Raw genomic sequence first — 15574 nt, 5'->3', positions numbered from 1 at the left:
CATTGTTAACTGCTGTGTATGTGTCTTTCTTTATATTTCAATGTGAATAATCAGCAAACAAAGAAAACTGAAAATGAAGCATTAAAACAGTTCTATAACACTATGTAACATGATTTTTGTTCCTGTGTAGTGAATGACATTTTCCAATTACTCCTGATGGAAAATGATTTTTTAAAAAAATAGCCATTAAGCCCCTTGAGGTTTGAACGAAAACCTCAAAATTAGCCCATTTTACTAAAAAAAACCTGCCCAAAACTAACCCAAACTTTCATGGCTAAGATAGGTTTTTTCTCTTTATTTGGGTTAAAGGAATGGGGAAATAACACTTTTTTTCCCAGGAACAAGAAAAAAAGTAAAAATTGGTTTCATAGTGTAATTCAAAGGGTTATTTTTTTTTACATATGCTTCAGTATATTTATATATAAACATAACAAAATACATTATCATTTTAGAAAAGATTTATTATTGGTTAAATAATAGAAATGGTTAAATAGGAGGGGGAGTTATCAAAACTATATACAGTTTTTTCATAATGCAAAGTATAATGGGTGTAAAAAATGTTACACAGTGTGCTGTTTTGGCAGCAAACGGGTTAGGCAGGTGGTCATAATGTTATGCCTGGTGTATATACACATATATATATATATATATATATATATATATATATATATATATACACTATATTGCCAAAAGTATTCGCTCACCCATCCAAATAATCAGAATCAGGTGTTCCAATCACTTCCATGGCCACAGGTGTATAAAATCAAGCACCTAGGCATGCAGACTGTTTTTACAAACATTTGTGAAAGAATGGGTCGCTCTCAGGAGCTCAGTGAATTCCAGCGTGGAACTGTGATAGGATGCCACCTGTGCAACAAATCCAGTCGTGAAATTTCCTCGCTCCTAAATATTCCACAGTCAACTATCAGCTGTATTATAAGAACGTGGAAGTGTTTGGGAACGACAGCAACTCAGCCACGAAGTGGTAGGCCACGTAAACTGACGGAGCGGGGTCAGCGGATGCTGAGGCGCATAGTGCGAAGAGGTCGCCAACTTTTTGCAGAGTCAATCGCTACAGACCTCCAAACTTCATGTGGCCTTCAGATTAGCTCAAGAACAGTGCGCAGAGAGCTTCATGGAATGGGTTTCCATGGCCGAGCAGCTGCATCCAAGCCGTACATCACCAAGTGCAATGCAAAGCGTCGGATGCAGTGGTGTAAAGCACGCCGCCACTGGACTCTAGAGCAGTGGAGACGCGTTCTCTGGTGTGACGAATCGCGCTTCTCCATCTGGCAATCTGATGGACGAGTCTGGGTTTGGCGGTTGCCAGGAGAACGGTACTTGTCTGACTGCATTGTGCCAAGTGTAAAGTTTGGTGGAGGGGGGATTATGGTGTGGGGTTGTTGTTGTTGTTTTTTTTGCGGGCAGTGGTGGCTCAAGTGGTTAAGGCTCTGGGTCGTTGACCGGAAGATCAGGGGTTCAAGCCCCAGCACCGCCAAGTTGCCACTGTTGGGCCATTGAGCAAGGCCCTTAACCCTTTCTGCTCCAGGGGCGCCGTATCATGGCTGACCCTGCGCTCTGACCCCAACCTCCAAGGATGGGATATGCGAAGAAAGAATTTCACTGTGCTGTAATGTATATGTGACAAATAAAGGCTGTTTCATTTCATTTTTTCAGGAGCTGGGCTTGGCCCCTTAGTTCCAGTGAAAGGAACTCTGAATGCTTCAGCATACCAAGACATTTTGGACAATTCCATGCTCCCAACTTTGTGGGAACAGTTTGGAGCTGGCCCCTTCCTCTTCCAACATGACTGTGCACCAGTGACCAAAGCAAGGTCCATAAAGACATGGATGACAGAGTCTGGTGTGGATGAACTTGACTGGCCTGCACAGAGTCCTGACCTCAACCCGATAGAACACCTTTGGGATGAATTAGAGCGGAGACTGAGAGCCAGGCCTTCTCGTCCAACATCAGTGTGTGACCTCACAAATGCGCTTCTGGAAGAATGGTCAAAAATTCCCATAAACACACTCCTAAACCTTGTGGACAGCCTTCCCAGAAGAGTTGAAGCTGTTATAGCTGCAAAGGGTGGACCGACGTCATATTGAACCCTATGGATTAGGAATGGGATGTCACTTAAATTCATATGCGAGTCAAGGCAGGTGAGCGAATACTTTTGGCAATATAGTGTATATTCATTGATGCTGTAAACATCAAAAGTGTGAATGAAATATTATACATTCACCACATGGTGAAATCGTATGCCTTACACGTAGATAATGTTACAGTCTTTAGTTCCTAGTCTGACTAATAGCAGAATTACTGATATGAACATGTCTTGCTGTGCTCAGGCTGTCACACAGCGCCACTTAGTAAATCATTGTGATTTGAGTCAGCGTCTGAATGAACACCATCACGGGACAGTAACCTGCACTCTGTGGCTCATTCTGTCTCTGTCCATTTGCTTGTTCACTGAGACTGTCAAATCAGGAAAGGCGAGGATAGAGAAGAGTAGACGCTGCTCATGCAATAAGCTTCAGGGAAAGAGTTAAGACACAAGAGGAGCCTCTCTCCTTTTCCCCATCTTAAGGCATCCATTATGGGCATAAATCATTTGCTAATTAAGCAGTGTTATTTAATTAAGAACGCCCAGCGCGTGGAGATCTCATTAATCACGCCCGATTTAGAGCCATGGCGCGTCTGTGCCTGGTGGAGAGAGGGATCTGCAAAGACCCAATGACACATCTGCAAAAAGACAGAGAGAGAGAGAGAGAGAGAGAATAAGGTGGGAAAGCGAGAGGAGGAGTGAGGGGTTGAATGAGAAGGGTCTGAGTGATGAACAGAAGGAGATGATAAGGAGGGGGGATGATGGAAGATGGACGAAAAGAGCCAGCACGTGCATAAGAGAGAGTGATGACTAGAGGAGAAACAGAAAAAGAGAGACAGAGTGGGTTTTTTTGCACCCACTTTTCTCAGTTATAGAAACGAGTGCAAGGTAATGCACTAGAAGAGTCACAGCCACATTAGTCAGAATCACACTCCTGTTTTGTCCCTACACATCAGCCCCTTGCGCAGATCCAGCTCATCAGTGCTCGTATTTTGTGGTTCGAAGACCACCACCTCTAATTCACAATCACTCTTTCAGAGAGCTGAAGAGATAGAGAGTGAGAGAGATAAAGCATGTTTTGTCTGCAGTTTATCTCTCCACCATGCAGGGGCAGCTAGGGGCACAATGGGTCAAATCGAACAAGGTCACTGGTGGCCTGAAGTGCTGAGCTTATAACGTCTTGACCTACAAAATCTCAAACCCCATCTGGTGATGGATACGTTGTTTCTGCTCCCACTCCCAACAGGCTAAAAGCAGCTACTGTTATTTTACTGGTATAAACCTGTATTCTATGAAAGCAGAAATAATGTAAATGGACACCGAACATATCGTATTAAGCCACGAATGAAATTGATTCACCCAATTGAATTGAATAAACCTTTAATTACTTCTTAGGCTGCAGCTGATGACTAGGCACACAGTATGTGTTGTTGTTGTCAGGCAGTGGAAAGACTCGTGTGTAACACAACCCCAACCACAATTACGATGCTAGATGTGATATCTAAGCAGCTCAGTGTGACTGAACTGGGACCCAGATTCACTTCTCAGGACTACTTCTCCCCACAAAACAATAACACTGGAGCTAACTAGGCCAGTGGGCAGGGCCAAAAACCGAAGGAGGTGTGGCTCAGGAGGAGCACTTGTTACCGTGACAACCGGGGGCGGGGGGGGGGAGGGTCCCCATGGAAATGGCAGATATACATTCAGCTAGAGCTATACATCAAGAATGTCAACTTGTATCTGGGTGAAAAAGCGTGTGTGTGTACAAGAAAGTGAGTAAGAAACGACACTATCACAGTCCACAGGATCCTGAATTACAGCCTAATTTCCCCTTCATAGTATGGTTTTAACAGCAGGGGTTATCATAAATTACACAGTTTCAGCTCTGTTAGCTGTCGCTTCTTATGTTAAACATTTCCCATAAAACTCTGCGTGACACTTCTAAATACTGCGCTCTCTCCAAAATGCCTCTGGGGAAGAGCAAAAAAAAACCCCTCATGTTAATTTATTTTTGATTTGAGTTTGAGTATTTAGTGACTAATTGCTTATCATAAATGGTGTTAAATGCATCTCAGTGCAGTGGCTGATTGGAATTGTAAATACAGCAGGTGCCTGTGATAATGAGATATTGATATTCACACTAGGTTCATTTGGACCTGTTCAACTCTGACTTGTTCGCTGTTTTTATTACATTCATTATGCAGTGGATACTTTATGCTAGGTTTCTGTACTTCTCTAAAAAGCTTCAAGGAGCCCGAGAGTGCCGACGAGGGCTTCGGAGACTTTCGAAACCGAGATGGTATCGTGTTGATGGAAAATATTGTCGAATGACGGTGCAGTAGATGCACCAGGGCTCCGTGGAGATCCCTTTCAGTGAAGCGTAGAAGAAGCTTGAGACACCACCTAGTTTTTTTAATTGGAAGTTAAGTGGTTGGGTTGCATTTTCACCAGTGTTCATCATGCAAATTTACCAGATGGTTATATGCCCCTTGAAATCAAGTGAAGAATGTTTACATTAAATGTAGAGCACTTTCATGTTGTGATGCCAAACAGAGACGATTAACCAGAAGCCTTTAATTACCGTAATTCGGTTGATCTCTTCAGAATGTGACTAAGCTTCAGGACTGAGAGCTCTGCAGCATCAGGCACCAGGCTTGAGACCGAAGAATTAGCACATGCATATTAATGTGCATGGCTGGAGTCCTCTAGGCTTATGAGCTTATGCTATAAGTGGTGTATGATGTGCTTGAATGGACTACACAAGCATATGTTCAGAACCATTTATAATCTTGTCACGACCATGATCTAAGGAGGAACGAGGACTCTGAACTTCTTTTCCCAAGTGAAAACAATACTAGAGTAAATGACTTTGCAATTGTGTAATTTCTCAGGTTCTTCAGTCGAAGCAACAAGCAGAACCTTTAATCTCCACAATGAATCAGAACAGCTGGGTCCTCCTTCCAGCACTGGGCCTAATTCCATGAACCTAGCCTCTGGAGGTTATAATTAACACAAATGCCTTAGGCAGAGCGCTGCTTTGTATATGCATCTTAATACACTCCCAAAGGGTTGCCATGTTGTTGTTTAGTGGATAACCACAACATTATGGTAATTTCTCTTTCTCCATTCTCACTAATGGTATAACCTCACTTCAGCTGATTCCGTTTCTTATTGGGGTCTTCGGCCTGCTATAGTGTAAAGTAGAGAGGAAAGCTCTATGATATGACGTTATAGCAGTTTATGTTTCTGATACAGCGATATAGGTTATATTTGCACAGTGCGTATTGACAGACAGACTGACGGGTTCCAATTGTCGAAATGTCAAAGAGCTCTCAAGTGACACCACAGAAAAGTATCCACCCTGTCATTGGGAGATCACAAGTTCAAATCATGACTGGTTGTACTGTCAGGGTTGAAGAGATGACATTACTCTCTCCTGCCACTCAGAGCCACTTTAAACAATGATGGGTGTCTGTGAGCACATTTATGCGAGAGAGGGTCCATCCATGCATTTTCTGTACTGTTTATGTGGTGGTTGCGGCTCAAGTGGTTAAGGCTCTGGGTTGTTGATTAGGAGATCTGGGTTCAAGCCCCAGCACTGCCAAGCTGGCCACTGGCCTTGAGCAAGGCCTTCAACCTCCCTGCACCAGGGGTGTTGGATCATGGCTGACCCTGTGCTCTGACCTCAACCCTCCAAGGATGGGATATGTGAAAAAAGTATTTCACTGTGCAGTAATGTGACAAATAACGGCTACTAAACTTAACCTATCTTACACAGGGTCACAGGAAATCTGAAGTCCCAAGGGGCTCGGGCAGGGGACAACCTGGACAGGGTGCCAACACACACGCTCACCCACCCATTTACACAACACCAGACAATTTAGAGATGCCAATCCTTCTGCAGCGCATGCCTGGACTGGGGGAGGACTTGGGGAGGAAACCGTCAAAGCACACGGGGCAGAGGTGGGAATCGAACTCCAAACCAAAGGTGTGAGGAGTTCAATAAGCCACTGTGAAACCACTCCCCCGTGTGGAAGAGGTTAATTAGCACTTTGCACTTTGAGTGTTCAGCTGCTCTGTGACACAACATTTGTCGCAGTTTGAAAAGATTACGTGTCTCTGAGGAAGCATGGGTTAACCTTCACCCGTCCATGTGATTGAGGATGCTTTTCAATATTTGGTGTCCTAGACTTGCTTCATCTTCTAATTAAGTTGATGCTGCTTTAAACATAGCAAACACATCCAGTGATTTTTTTTTTCTTTTTACTTTACTTGCTTATGTTAAAAGCTTTTTAGATACAGTATGTGCACCACAATGTCTTTAAAATAAGCTTTGGAGGACAGTCACAGAGTAAATCAATTCCTCCTGCATGTCTAGTCTGAAACGGGGTTCATATAGCGGCAGTGCAGCAGTGCTATGTTTGATAGGGGTGCAGGCTGAATGTAGTTTTACACTAAAGGTGCCTGACGTCACTGTTGCTTGTGCCATGGACTGCTTTCCAGGATCTTCTGTTTTGCTATGGCTAGTTACTGATGATGTGAACATCCAATTGATCAGCTGTGGTCCTGTGATCCAATTTCTCTTAAATTAGGCCACTGTGTGTTGTTTGTCTGTGCTTAACATGAATAGTAGTGTGTGTGGGTGTGTGTGTGTGTGAGAAAGGGAGAGAGAGAGAGAGAGAGCAAGGTTTTTTTTTTTTTCCGGAGAACTGAGGGAAATATTGCGCTGATGTTTCAGCACACAGAACTTCCTTCATTAGACCACTCGACTCTGTACAACATTAAAATTGCAGCCTTTATGAATAAGTCAAACTCCCAGGCTTTAATCGCACAGGGTATGAGGGTAGACAAATTTTAAGGGAGTACAGACACAACATGTAAGAAATAGAGAGAAAAAGAGGGGAGGGGAGTTTAAAAATAAACAGTGCACAGATCCTTCCTGTTCACAATTTGGTGCATGATAAAAAAAAATAGGCAGAGAGAGAGAGAGAGAAAGAGAGAGAGAGAGAGAGAGAGAGAGAGAGAGAGAAACCCTCCTACACTTGTTCGAAGCGTGTATGCTGTTTAAGTGTGAGGCAGGGACTTGGACAGAGTGCTTCAGATTTATCGATCAGAATATGCGTCCTCAGTGAAGGACTCCCTGTGGGATCATTATAGTGACTGGCAATGTTCCAGATCCTGAAGATGTTTTGAAGTGTCTTAACAGTGTGATAAATCTGCATCCTAATCACACAAGCTTTATGCACAAGCAAAGGGTGCTGGTCAGCATCCGTGCTTCTGGCATTGGCTCTAATGAGGGCCTGTCCACCAGCCCTAAACAATGGACTATAGATGCACTTAATACCTACTGCAGGACACTGATGGCAGTTTGCCAGGCTGTTTGATGCTGTTCGGTGTTTGTACAGTGAGGCACATGAATGAATAAAGAGAAAGCGAGTGTGGCGTAAGGTGTGCTGTTGAATAATAATCACATTGCCAGCTTTTTCTTTAATGGCTTATGTTAGGTAATGCTGTGCTATGGGGAGGAAATGTCAGCTAATGGAAAGAGGAAAGGACGGATAATTGGCATTCATTAAGATGAGAGCCCGTTAAAGCTGTCTGTGTTCGTTAATAGAACAATGACATTGCTACTTTAGTGCTGGAAGGGAGACAGGAGGATGCAGGATCAGCCACGTTCATTACGTCATCAGCATATCCAGCACAAAGTCGGATGCAATCACAGCAAGTTCCCTGGCTCGGGATATAATCAGGTTAATTTTATTAGCTCTTGACTTCAGAGTCAGAATGGAGTGTTTTGTACTGTGTGATTGTGAAATCAACTGAAGTGTGGAGTGTCCGGTTCTACACTTGAAATGCTTGGGGGTTTTCTTTGCGTGTGGAGGAAAATGGAAAGCGATCAAGTGTAACATCCAACATCATGACACTTCATGACCATTTGTGGCTTTTTCTCCCTCTTCTTTTCATAAATCTTCGATATTCCTCTCCCCCTCCCCCTCCTCCTTCCACCTCTCTCTCTCTCTCTCTCACTCTCTCTCTCACTCTCTCTCTGCCTGTCTGTCTCTGCAGCACTCACATGGTCACAGAGTACATGGGCATAAGGAATGAGAGCCTTATGAAAATGGCTGCCGTTGGTACATGGATGGGAGACTTTGTGACTGCGTGGATGGTAAGGTGATTTCCAACTACACCTCATTTCTCCTGCTGTTTCCTCTTCCTCAGTGGCCGATAATAAACATTGCAGTTGCTTTGAAAACTGACCTCACAAACTTTCCAATGTTGATCTAATGAAATATCTCGGTGTTTGTTGCTAATGAGATTTGATCTGAATAGGTTTTATAATTGAATGGGTGAAAATTTCACCTGACAGTCTCATTAAAATAAAATATCTTGAAATAAATAATTAATACAAAATAAACAATAAGAACAATAGGTGAATAAACATTTTCCTGTAGAATTGTCATTAATTTTATTGTTGTTTTTTTTTACTTTTTTTTAAAAAAGTTATTTTTAAAATGTATAAAAATTGTATTTATAAAATTATATATATATATCTCCATTGTTTCATTTATTTAACTCAGTTTATTTATTTTATTTATTAAACGTATGTATTTCAAGTTATTCTAACTCAGTTTAATCAAAAGCCTAAGAGTACACCATGAAATTCTTTAGGCCTGTAGAATAAATACTAATTAATAAAGCTTTAAGAAAAAAATTTCATGTCAATGTAGTGATACCATCAGAGGTGAATTCTGTAACTTTAGTGTGTATCTGTCACATTTAAAACAATTTCTGCACCACTTTTGTAGCATTATTTTACGTTTTCACTAATAACAGTACGAAAGCACATCACACACACACACACACACACGTGTGTGCATTCTATAGTGTAACTAAGACACCACAGCTGTGTTTAAAAACTAAATTAACTTAGAATTTATAAACTTTTACTTTACCACATTTCTAACCTCATTAAATTTATGCAAAACCATCAGATCATGTGTCTGCATTTCCATATTCATGCACTTCTATTTTTATTTCTTGTTTTTAATAGAAATATATTTATTTATGTATTTCAGTGAGTAGCAGTTTAGGATGAAGCATGTTTAATGAGGTTTATACTTGATCACAAGCAAGGGTCATTCTGAGTCACGCACAAGCACGCCGTGCCCGTGTCTCCTGTCTTGTCTTGGCTGGGTTAGAGATCCTGGGGGACAGAACTGTCTGTAGAGGATGAGTAGCCGCGTCAGTTTGGACTGTTTATGTGTGTGCGCGTGACAGAGTGTTTGTGTATGCATAAATGTGTGTGGGTGTGGATGGGGCTCAGCTTTGACAACCCTATGCTGCCTACATTACATTAGTATGCCTGACAGGGAGGGAGAGAAAAGAGTTAGAGAAAGACTGAGAGATACAGTGAGAGAGAGAGAGAGAAGAGCAAACAGCCACTGAAAGTGCTGAATCGAGACGTTACAAGGCTTTTTTCATTCCATTAATTCAACACAGCTCTCTCTAAGCGACCTCCCTTTCTCCTCTATGGGGTTTTGCCTTTTTTATGGGGGGGGTTGTGTCTCATGGTCCAAGGAGGACACACACACACAGGCGGTTTCACACTGTTGGCCATAGCACAGAGATTTGACGCCAGTCTCTCCCCAGTGAGGAGACATGCTGTGCTCTTGCCTCAGGGCACACTAATCTATCGACACGCTAACCTTGGACAAAATGTGTCATCCTGAAAAGGCCAGATTTGCATAGAAAAAGAGGGAAGCAGAGGGAGACAGGACCAGAAAGGGATAGAGAGGCGGCTGAGTTTAATTACTTTTACTGATTCCTCACGGGTGATATTTTTTCCCAAACAGCAGTAAACTTTGACAGCAAAACCGTGCTCTGACTATGAAATCCGTCTACAGGGAACTCGACTGTCTGAGCATCAGACTTTTCGAAAAAGCAAGAGGGCAAACAGTGAATTAAAAAGCACTGTACATTGTATTATTTCTGCTGAATGTTTGCTGACATTCCACCGGTGGACGCACCAATATAATATATTCGTTTCCAGATTTTGTTCCATAGTGCTTCTGATATTTTCCATATATCTTCTGATTGTAGAACAAAAGTATTTTGCAATGACCCAAACTTATTACTGTATTCTGCATCCCAAGAAAGATAATCATTTATATCCATAATGTCAGTATTAGGTAAGAGCTTCTAGAGTAGTGCATTTGAGTGTTTTAAAAAAATACTCATTTAATAATTATTACATTAATAATCTAATATTTGTTTTCGAATGAACAGTTGATGAGAATATTAGATAAACATTTTATGTACTTGATGTGCCTTAAATTGATTAGACATCTGTTTTTGTAGTGAATTGTTATGGCCTAGATTAAGCATTCATGTTTCATCACATTTGCACAGAATTACCAAACACTGATTCATCTCTCTCTCTCTCTCTCTCTCTCTCTCTCTTTCTCTCTCTCTCTCTCTGTCTGTCAGGTGACAGACATGATGCTGCAGGACTCGCTGTACCCGGACTGGGGACGAGCAGCTCGACGCTTCTGGAAACAGGGCAACAACAGAATCGTGCTCTTCTGGTGAGCTACAGGATGATTCTCTCCCTCAGGTGATGGATTTCTGGGGAAAACATGACATCCATGTCAAATCAACAGTGAGATACTATTATTTCTGTAAACCAGTTGGAGGATGTTTACTGAAAAAGGGCCATGGTAGCCTGTAATAAATGCTTGGCGTATCTTTGTGGGTTTGTAGATGTATCGGTGAAGATCTTTAATGATTGATTTGGTGATTACATAACCACGTTCAACAACACAGAAGTTTCCTCAGAAACAGTTTAAAGCCAAAGTTTAAGGAAAATTCAGTTTCAGTTCGATTTGTTACAACGCTTTTTAACAGTGGCCATTCTCTCAAAGCAGGTTTACAGAAAAAATATAGAACAAGATTTAGTATTTACATTTATTAGTATTTATTCCTAATGAGCAAGCCTGAGGTGAATGTGGCAAGGAAAAACTCCCTGAGATGTTACGAGAGGAACCAGACTCAAAAGGGAACCTCATCCTCATTTGAGAGTGTGATTATAGATTATTATAAACACTAGAGTGTGTAAATTATCACAAACACTGTCTCACTGCCCTTGACTCCTTTACTCTAACCTCAGATGTAGTTTTTGTTAACTATACTTCTAATCATTGTTAATAAGGACCAGTAATTATCACACGGACAGCTTTGGTTCTGACATCTGATTGGCTGTATCATGTTTGAAGTCATTGTAAAATCCCGGATATACACACACCTCTGATTAACTGGGTTCTGTATTTAGGTGTGACTTTCTAATCCAATAAAACCTTAAAGCATAGGTCTGTCCATGATTTCTATCAGTCTTGTTGCTAACTTTGCATAGTGGAAGAATTGTTTATTGTTATTATTATTATTATTGTTATTATTATTATTATTGATTATATTATAAAAGTATAACCTGAGATATACTTACTGTTTCATTATAAAGCAGCTTGCTGAAACATCACATTTACTTTAAACTGCATTGAAGGCTTGTGAATTCCTACACTGTATGACATACAGATATTTATGAGTGCAGCGACCGCTATTATTAAATGGAGGAGCAGCGTGATGCTACTTGGTGGTGAAGAGTTTCTCTTATTTTTTTGGCCTTTTGGCTCCTGGCTGTCTAGATGATTTGAAGGAACTGGACAATTTGTGCTAAAAGAAATATACATATTTTTTTAACCCCCACCTTTTCTTTCAACTAGATGTTAAGGTGGTTAGAACGCTGCTTAATTCCACGCATTAGTCATTAGTCAGGACATTTTAGGCTTCTCCGAATAAACGTCTGCTGCATTGTGCAACCTCTCACAGATCCATTGGTGAAGATTTCTCTGTCTCGGTTCCTGGGTGTCAGCTGATTTGCAGCGTAGTGCAGTGCGTTGCAGTGCAGGAGAAGGGAACTAGTCTAAGTATAGTAGTATAACATGAGTCATATGAGTATAACATGAAATAGGTGAAGATTATGAAGATTTTTATCACACATTGATGTCACTGTCAGGTCTCAGTGTAACAGTTCACATGCCTGGAAGCTGTTTGGTTGTTCAGCATCGTATTATATCTCAACATAGTTGGTAAAGGAACAGGACCAAACAGCAAATGACTAATATCTCTCTACTTTCATAGGTTTGTTTAGCAGACCTTCTGCCATATTATCTTCTTAACCTACTTAACCTATTCTTTATTTAACTCTTTTGTCATGTAATGGTTGGTACTGCATTCTGCTGTAAACACAGACCAGGAGAGGGAGGAGGATGGGGGAGGTGGGTGGGAGGAAGGGGGCTAAGTGGGTGTTGATAATTTACTTAATGCTTAACTGAAAATTGCAAAATGTATGCAAGGGTAAGTAGTTGAACGTTTGTGTTTTTGATAACAAGATATCATTAAGCCTTCTTTGCCGCTGTGCCTAGCTTTTGATTTTTTTCGAACTGTTGCATGCAAAATTAATTCAGGCCTCTTATTTCTAATGAACAGCAGGAAGCAAGAGATCAGAGACTAGATCAGTTCTATTTTTTCACAAGAATAGCTGTATAGAAACAAAGAGCTTCGTTATGAAACTTACACACATTTGCTTTCTCTGTCTGTCTGTCTGTCTCTCTCTCTCTCACTCACTCTCTCTCAGGACAGTGTTGATATCCCTGACCTCTGTGGTGGTATTGGTTATCAGTACAGATTGGATTAGCTGGGATAATCTTAACCGAGGTTTCTTACCTAGCGATGAAGTGTCTCGAGCCTTCCTCGCCTCCTTCATTCTCGTCTTCGACCTCCTCATCGTCATGCAGGTGAAGCACTGCCCTCTCCGATGACCGGTTAACTCTTATTCCTGTCTGCTCTCCTCTCTCTTTGTCTTGTCTTCTCTCCGAATCTCTCTTTCTCGTTTTCCTTCCCTTTTCTCTCTCTAGTTACTTCATGCGCTCCAAGCATAAAGACAGTTGTGTTTTTGTGCACTGTGCTTGTTTTTGAGGATCTCAATTATCATAATCCTGTGTCTGTGTTTCTGGCTTTGTGTTTAAGTTTTCTTTAACAGGTTCAGGGTGGATGACTACAGACTGTCACTAATTTATGCACATGATTATGTTTCCTTTTTTTTTTAAAGTCTGCTCAGGGTGTAATCTGAATCAGAAACATTTTTTTCGGCATATACATTTACATGTATTAGGAATTTGAGTGTATATATATATATATATATATATATATATATATATATGTATATATATATATATATATATATACACACACCAATCAGGCATAACATTATGACTACCTGCCTAATATTGTGTTGGTCCCCCTTTTGCTGCCAAAATAGCCTTGACCCATTGGGGCATGGACTCTACAAGATACTTACAGGTCTTAAAGGACTTACAGGACCTAAAGGATACTTTTGATAGATACTGACCACTGCAGACTGGGAACACCCCACAAGAGCTGCAGTTTTGGAGATGCTCTGATCCAGTGGTCTATCCATCACAATTTGGTCCTTGTCAAACTCGCTCAAATCCTTACGCTTGTCCATTTTTCCTGCTTCTAACACATCAACTTTGAGGACAAAATGTTCACTTGCTGCCTAATATATCCCACCCACTGACACGTGCCATGATGAGGAGAGCATCAGTCTTATTCACTTCACCTGTCAGCGGTCATAATGTTATGTCTAATCGGAGTGTATATGTGTTTAGATAGATAGATAGATAGATAGATAGATAGATAGATAGATAGATAGATAGATAGATAGATAGATAGATAGATAGATAGATAGATTATTATAGATTATAGAAATATTAGGATACTGCACCTAATATGCAGATATACAGATATTGCACCTTTAGCAGAAATGGTAGGCTCAGTTGTAATTCACATTACAGTGGGGGTAGAAATCGCAGCGGGATGCAGTTCAGGGTGCATTAAACAGAGGTGCAACAAACAACACACAACAACAGAAGCATGACAACAGTGTACACACACATCAGAAGTTAAATGCACGTGCTGATTAGAAACACAAAACAGATGTGAGCGCTCACTGAGACGTGTAACCTGCAGGGTCATGTGACATACAGGGGCTGATGAGTAATATCATCAGGTACTGATTTCAGCATTACCGCAACAAGTACCAGTATACCTGAATATTTATCACCCTAATTATTATACAAGTTGCACTTTTAGTCCCTTAGTTAAAGGGAGAATAAATTCTGAATTTCACCTTAGCATTTACACTACCATTAAAAAGTTTAATCGCAAAAATGAATATATCGACTAAATTATTGCAAAATAGAGCCAAAAAAATTATTTATTGGGAATAAAACACAGCAGGTGTGATATTGGATAAATAAGATTGAGTGAGTGAAGCATTACCATGACAAATTTGATTATTTTCCAAATTATAGAAGTGGATGAAGATGGGGAGTTTTGTTTAGTAATGCGCAAAAAGAACGACAAAATGGAGAATATCAACCAAAACGGCTAAATATGAGCGCAACCATGGAAGGCAAAGCGATAAACTAAACATGGCATCAACAGTACCATGACCAAGAGGTACACAGAAACCAGAATAGGTGCAAATCCGTCACTGGTTTGGTATAACCACCAGTTTCATCAGACTGCAGAGATCTAATATCTAGTGTTGTATAGCTACTATTTCGCAGCCATTGCTTCATTCTATTTTTCACTTTTAGTTCCTTCAGTGAAATTCGTTCTCAGTGAGGTTCAGCGAAGATCATTTATTCATTCACGAAAGTGATTATTGCACTATTGGACCTTTAAAATTGTAAATTCTTTAGAAGCACTTTAGTTAGATCTAAGCAGTTCAGATTCTCTTGTACACGTCTGAATTCATTCCTTCTATGTATTTATTATTAACTGTAACCTTGTATTACTCTTTTGGACGCCAGTGCTAGGCATCTTGTGATAGAACTTCTTCTTTTCTAAACACATCTGTCAGGCTTTGATAGTTCTCTTTACCAGTTCTTCCTTACAATGTACAAAACACACTGCGGTCTCAGATGTGGTCTCATTTTTCAGCCTCATGATGGTCATCTTTACTGACGTTGAGAGATAACAGCATGCAAATCTACGCGATCGTAACATCGGCCAATTACTTAGAGACTGCACTGTACCCATTAGCCTTGAGTTATTGTATCCCTCACGGAGCCACCTCATTTTGATTTAAAGTACAGTCCACCCACATAGGACCTTGAATTCAGCTCAGTATGCTGTACTCTTTCTGAGAGACACATCCAGGATTGCTGTTTTCCATTTGCGGACCCTGCGAACATGTTTATTAGCCTTATTTACGATTTCAATTAGCCCTCTATATCTGGAATGTACATCTCCTTGATCCATTCTTTCCTTCATGAGCGGAGTCAATAAAAAACCCGAGCTCGGCGATACGGGGACGTCTCGCTT

The 15574-nt window shown here is 40.8% G+C and overlaps 1 protein-coding gene across 2 annotated transcripts in view; it reads left to right on the top strand.

Annotated features, from left to right (window-relative positions):
• The window catches only part of tmem117 (transmembrane protein 117), a 50799-nt gene that overhangs the window by 27417 nt on the left and 7808 nt on the right, over nucleotides 1-15574 (top strand). For both annotated transcript variants that reach the window (XM_058407536.1, XM_058407535.1), the window contains exons 4-6: nucleotides 8174-8273; nucleotides 10595-10692; nucleotides 12798-12957. In XM_058407536.1, the coding sequence (XP_058263519.1) occupies nucleotides 8174-8273; nucleotides 10595-10692; nucleotides 12798-12957 (358 nt within the window). The remainder of the gene's footprint in view (nucleotides 1-8173; nucleotides 8274-10594; nucleotides 10693-12797; nucleotides 12958-15574) is intronic.

The sequence above is a fragment of the Hemibagrus wyckioides genome, linkage group LG14 (genome assembly GCF_019097595.1).
Source record: "Hemibagrus wyckioides isolate EC202008001 linkage group LG14, SWU_Hwy_1.0, whole genome shotgun sequence".
Taxonomy (NCBI): domain Eukaryota; kingdom Metazoa; phylum Chordata; class Actinopteri; order Siluriformes; family Bagridae; genus Hemibagrus; species Hemibagrus wyckioides.
Note: the sequence above shows the minus strand (reverse complement) of the source record. Positions and strands in the feature narration are given on the sequence as shown.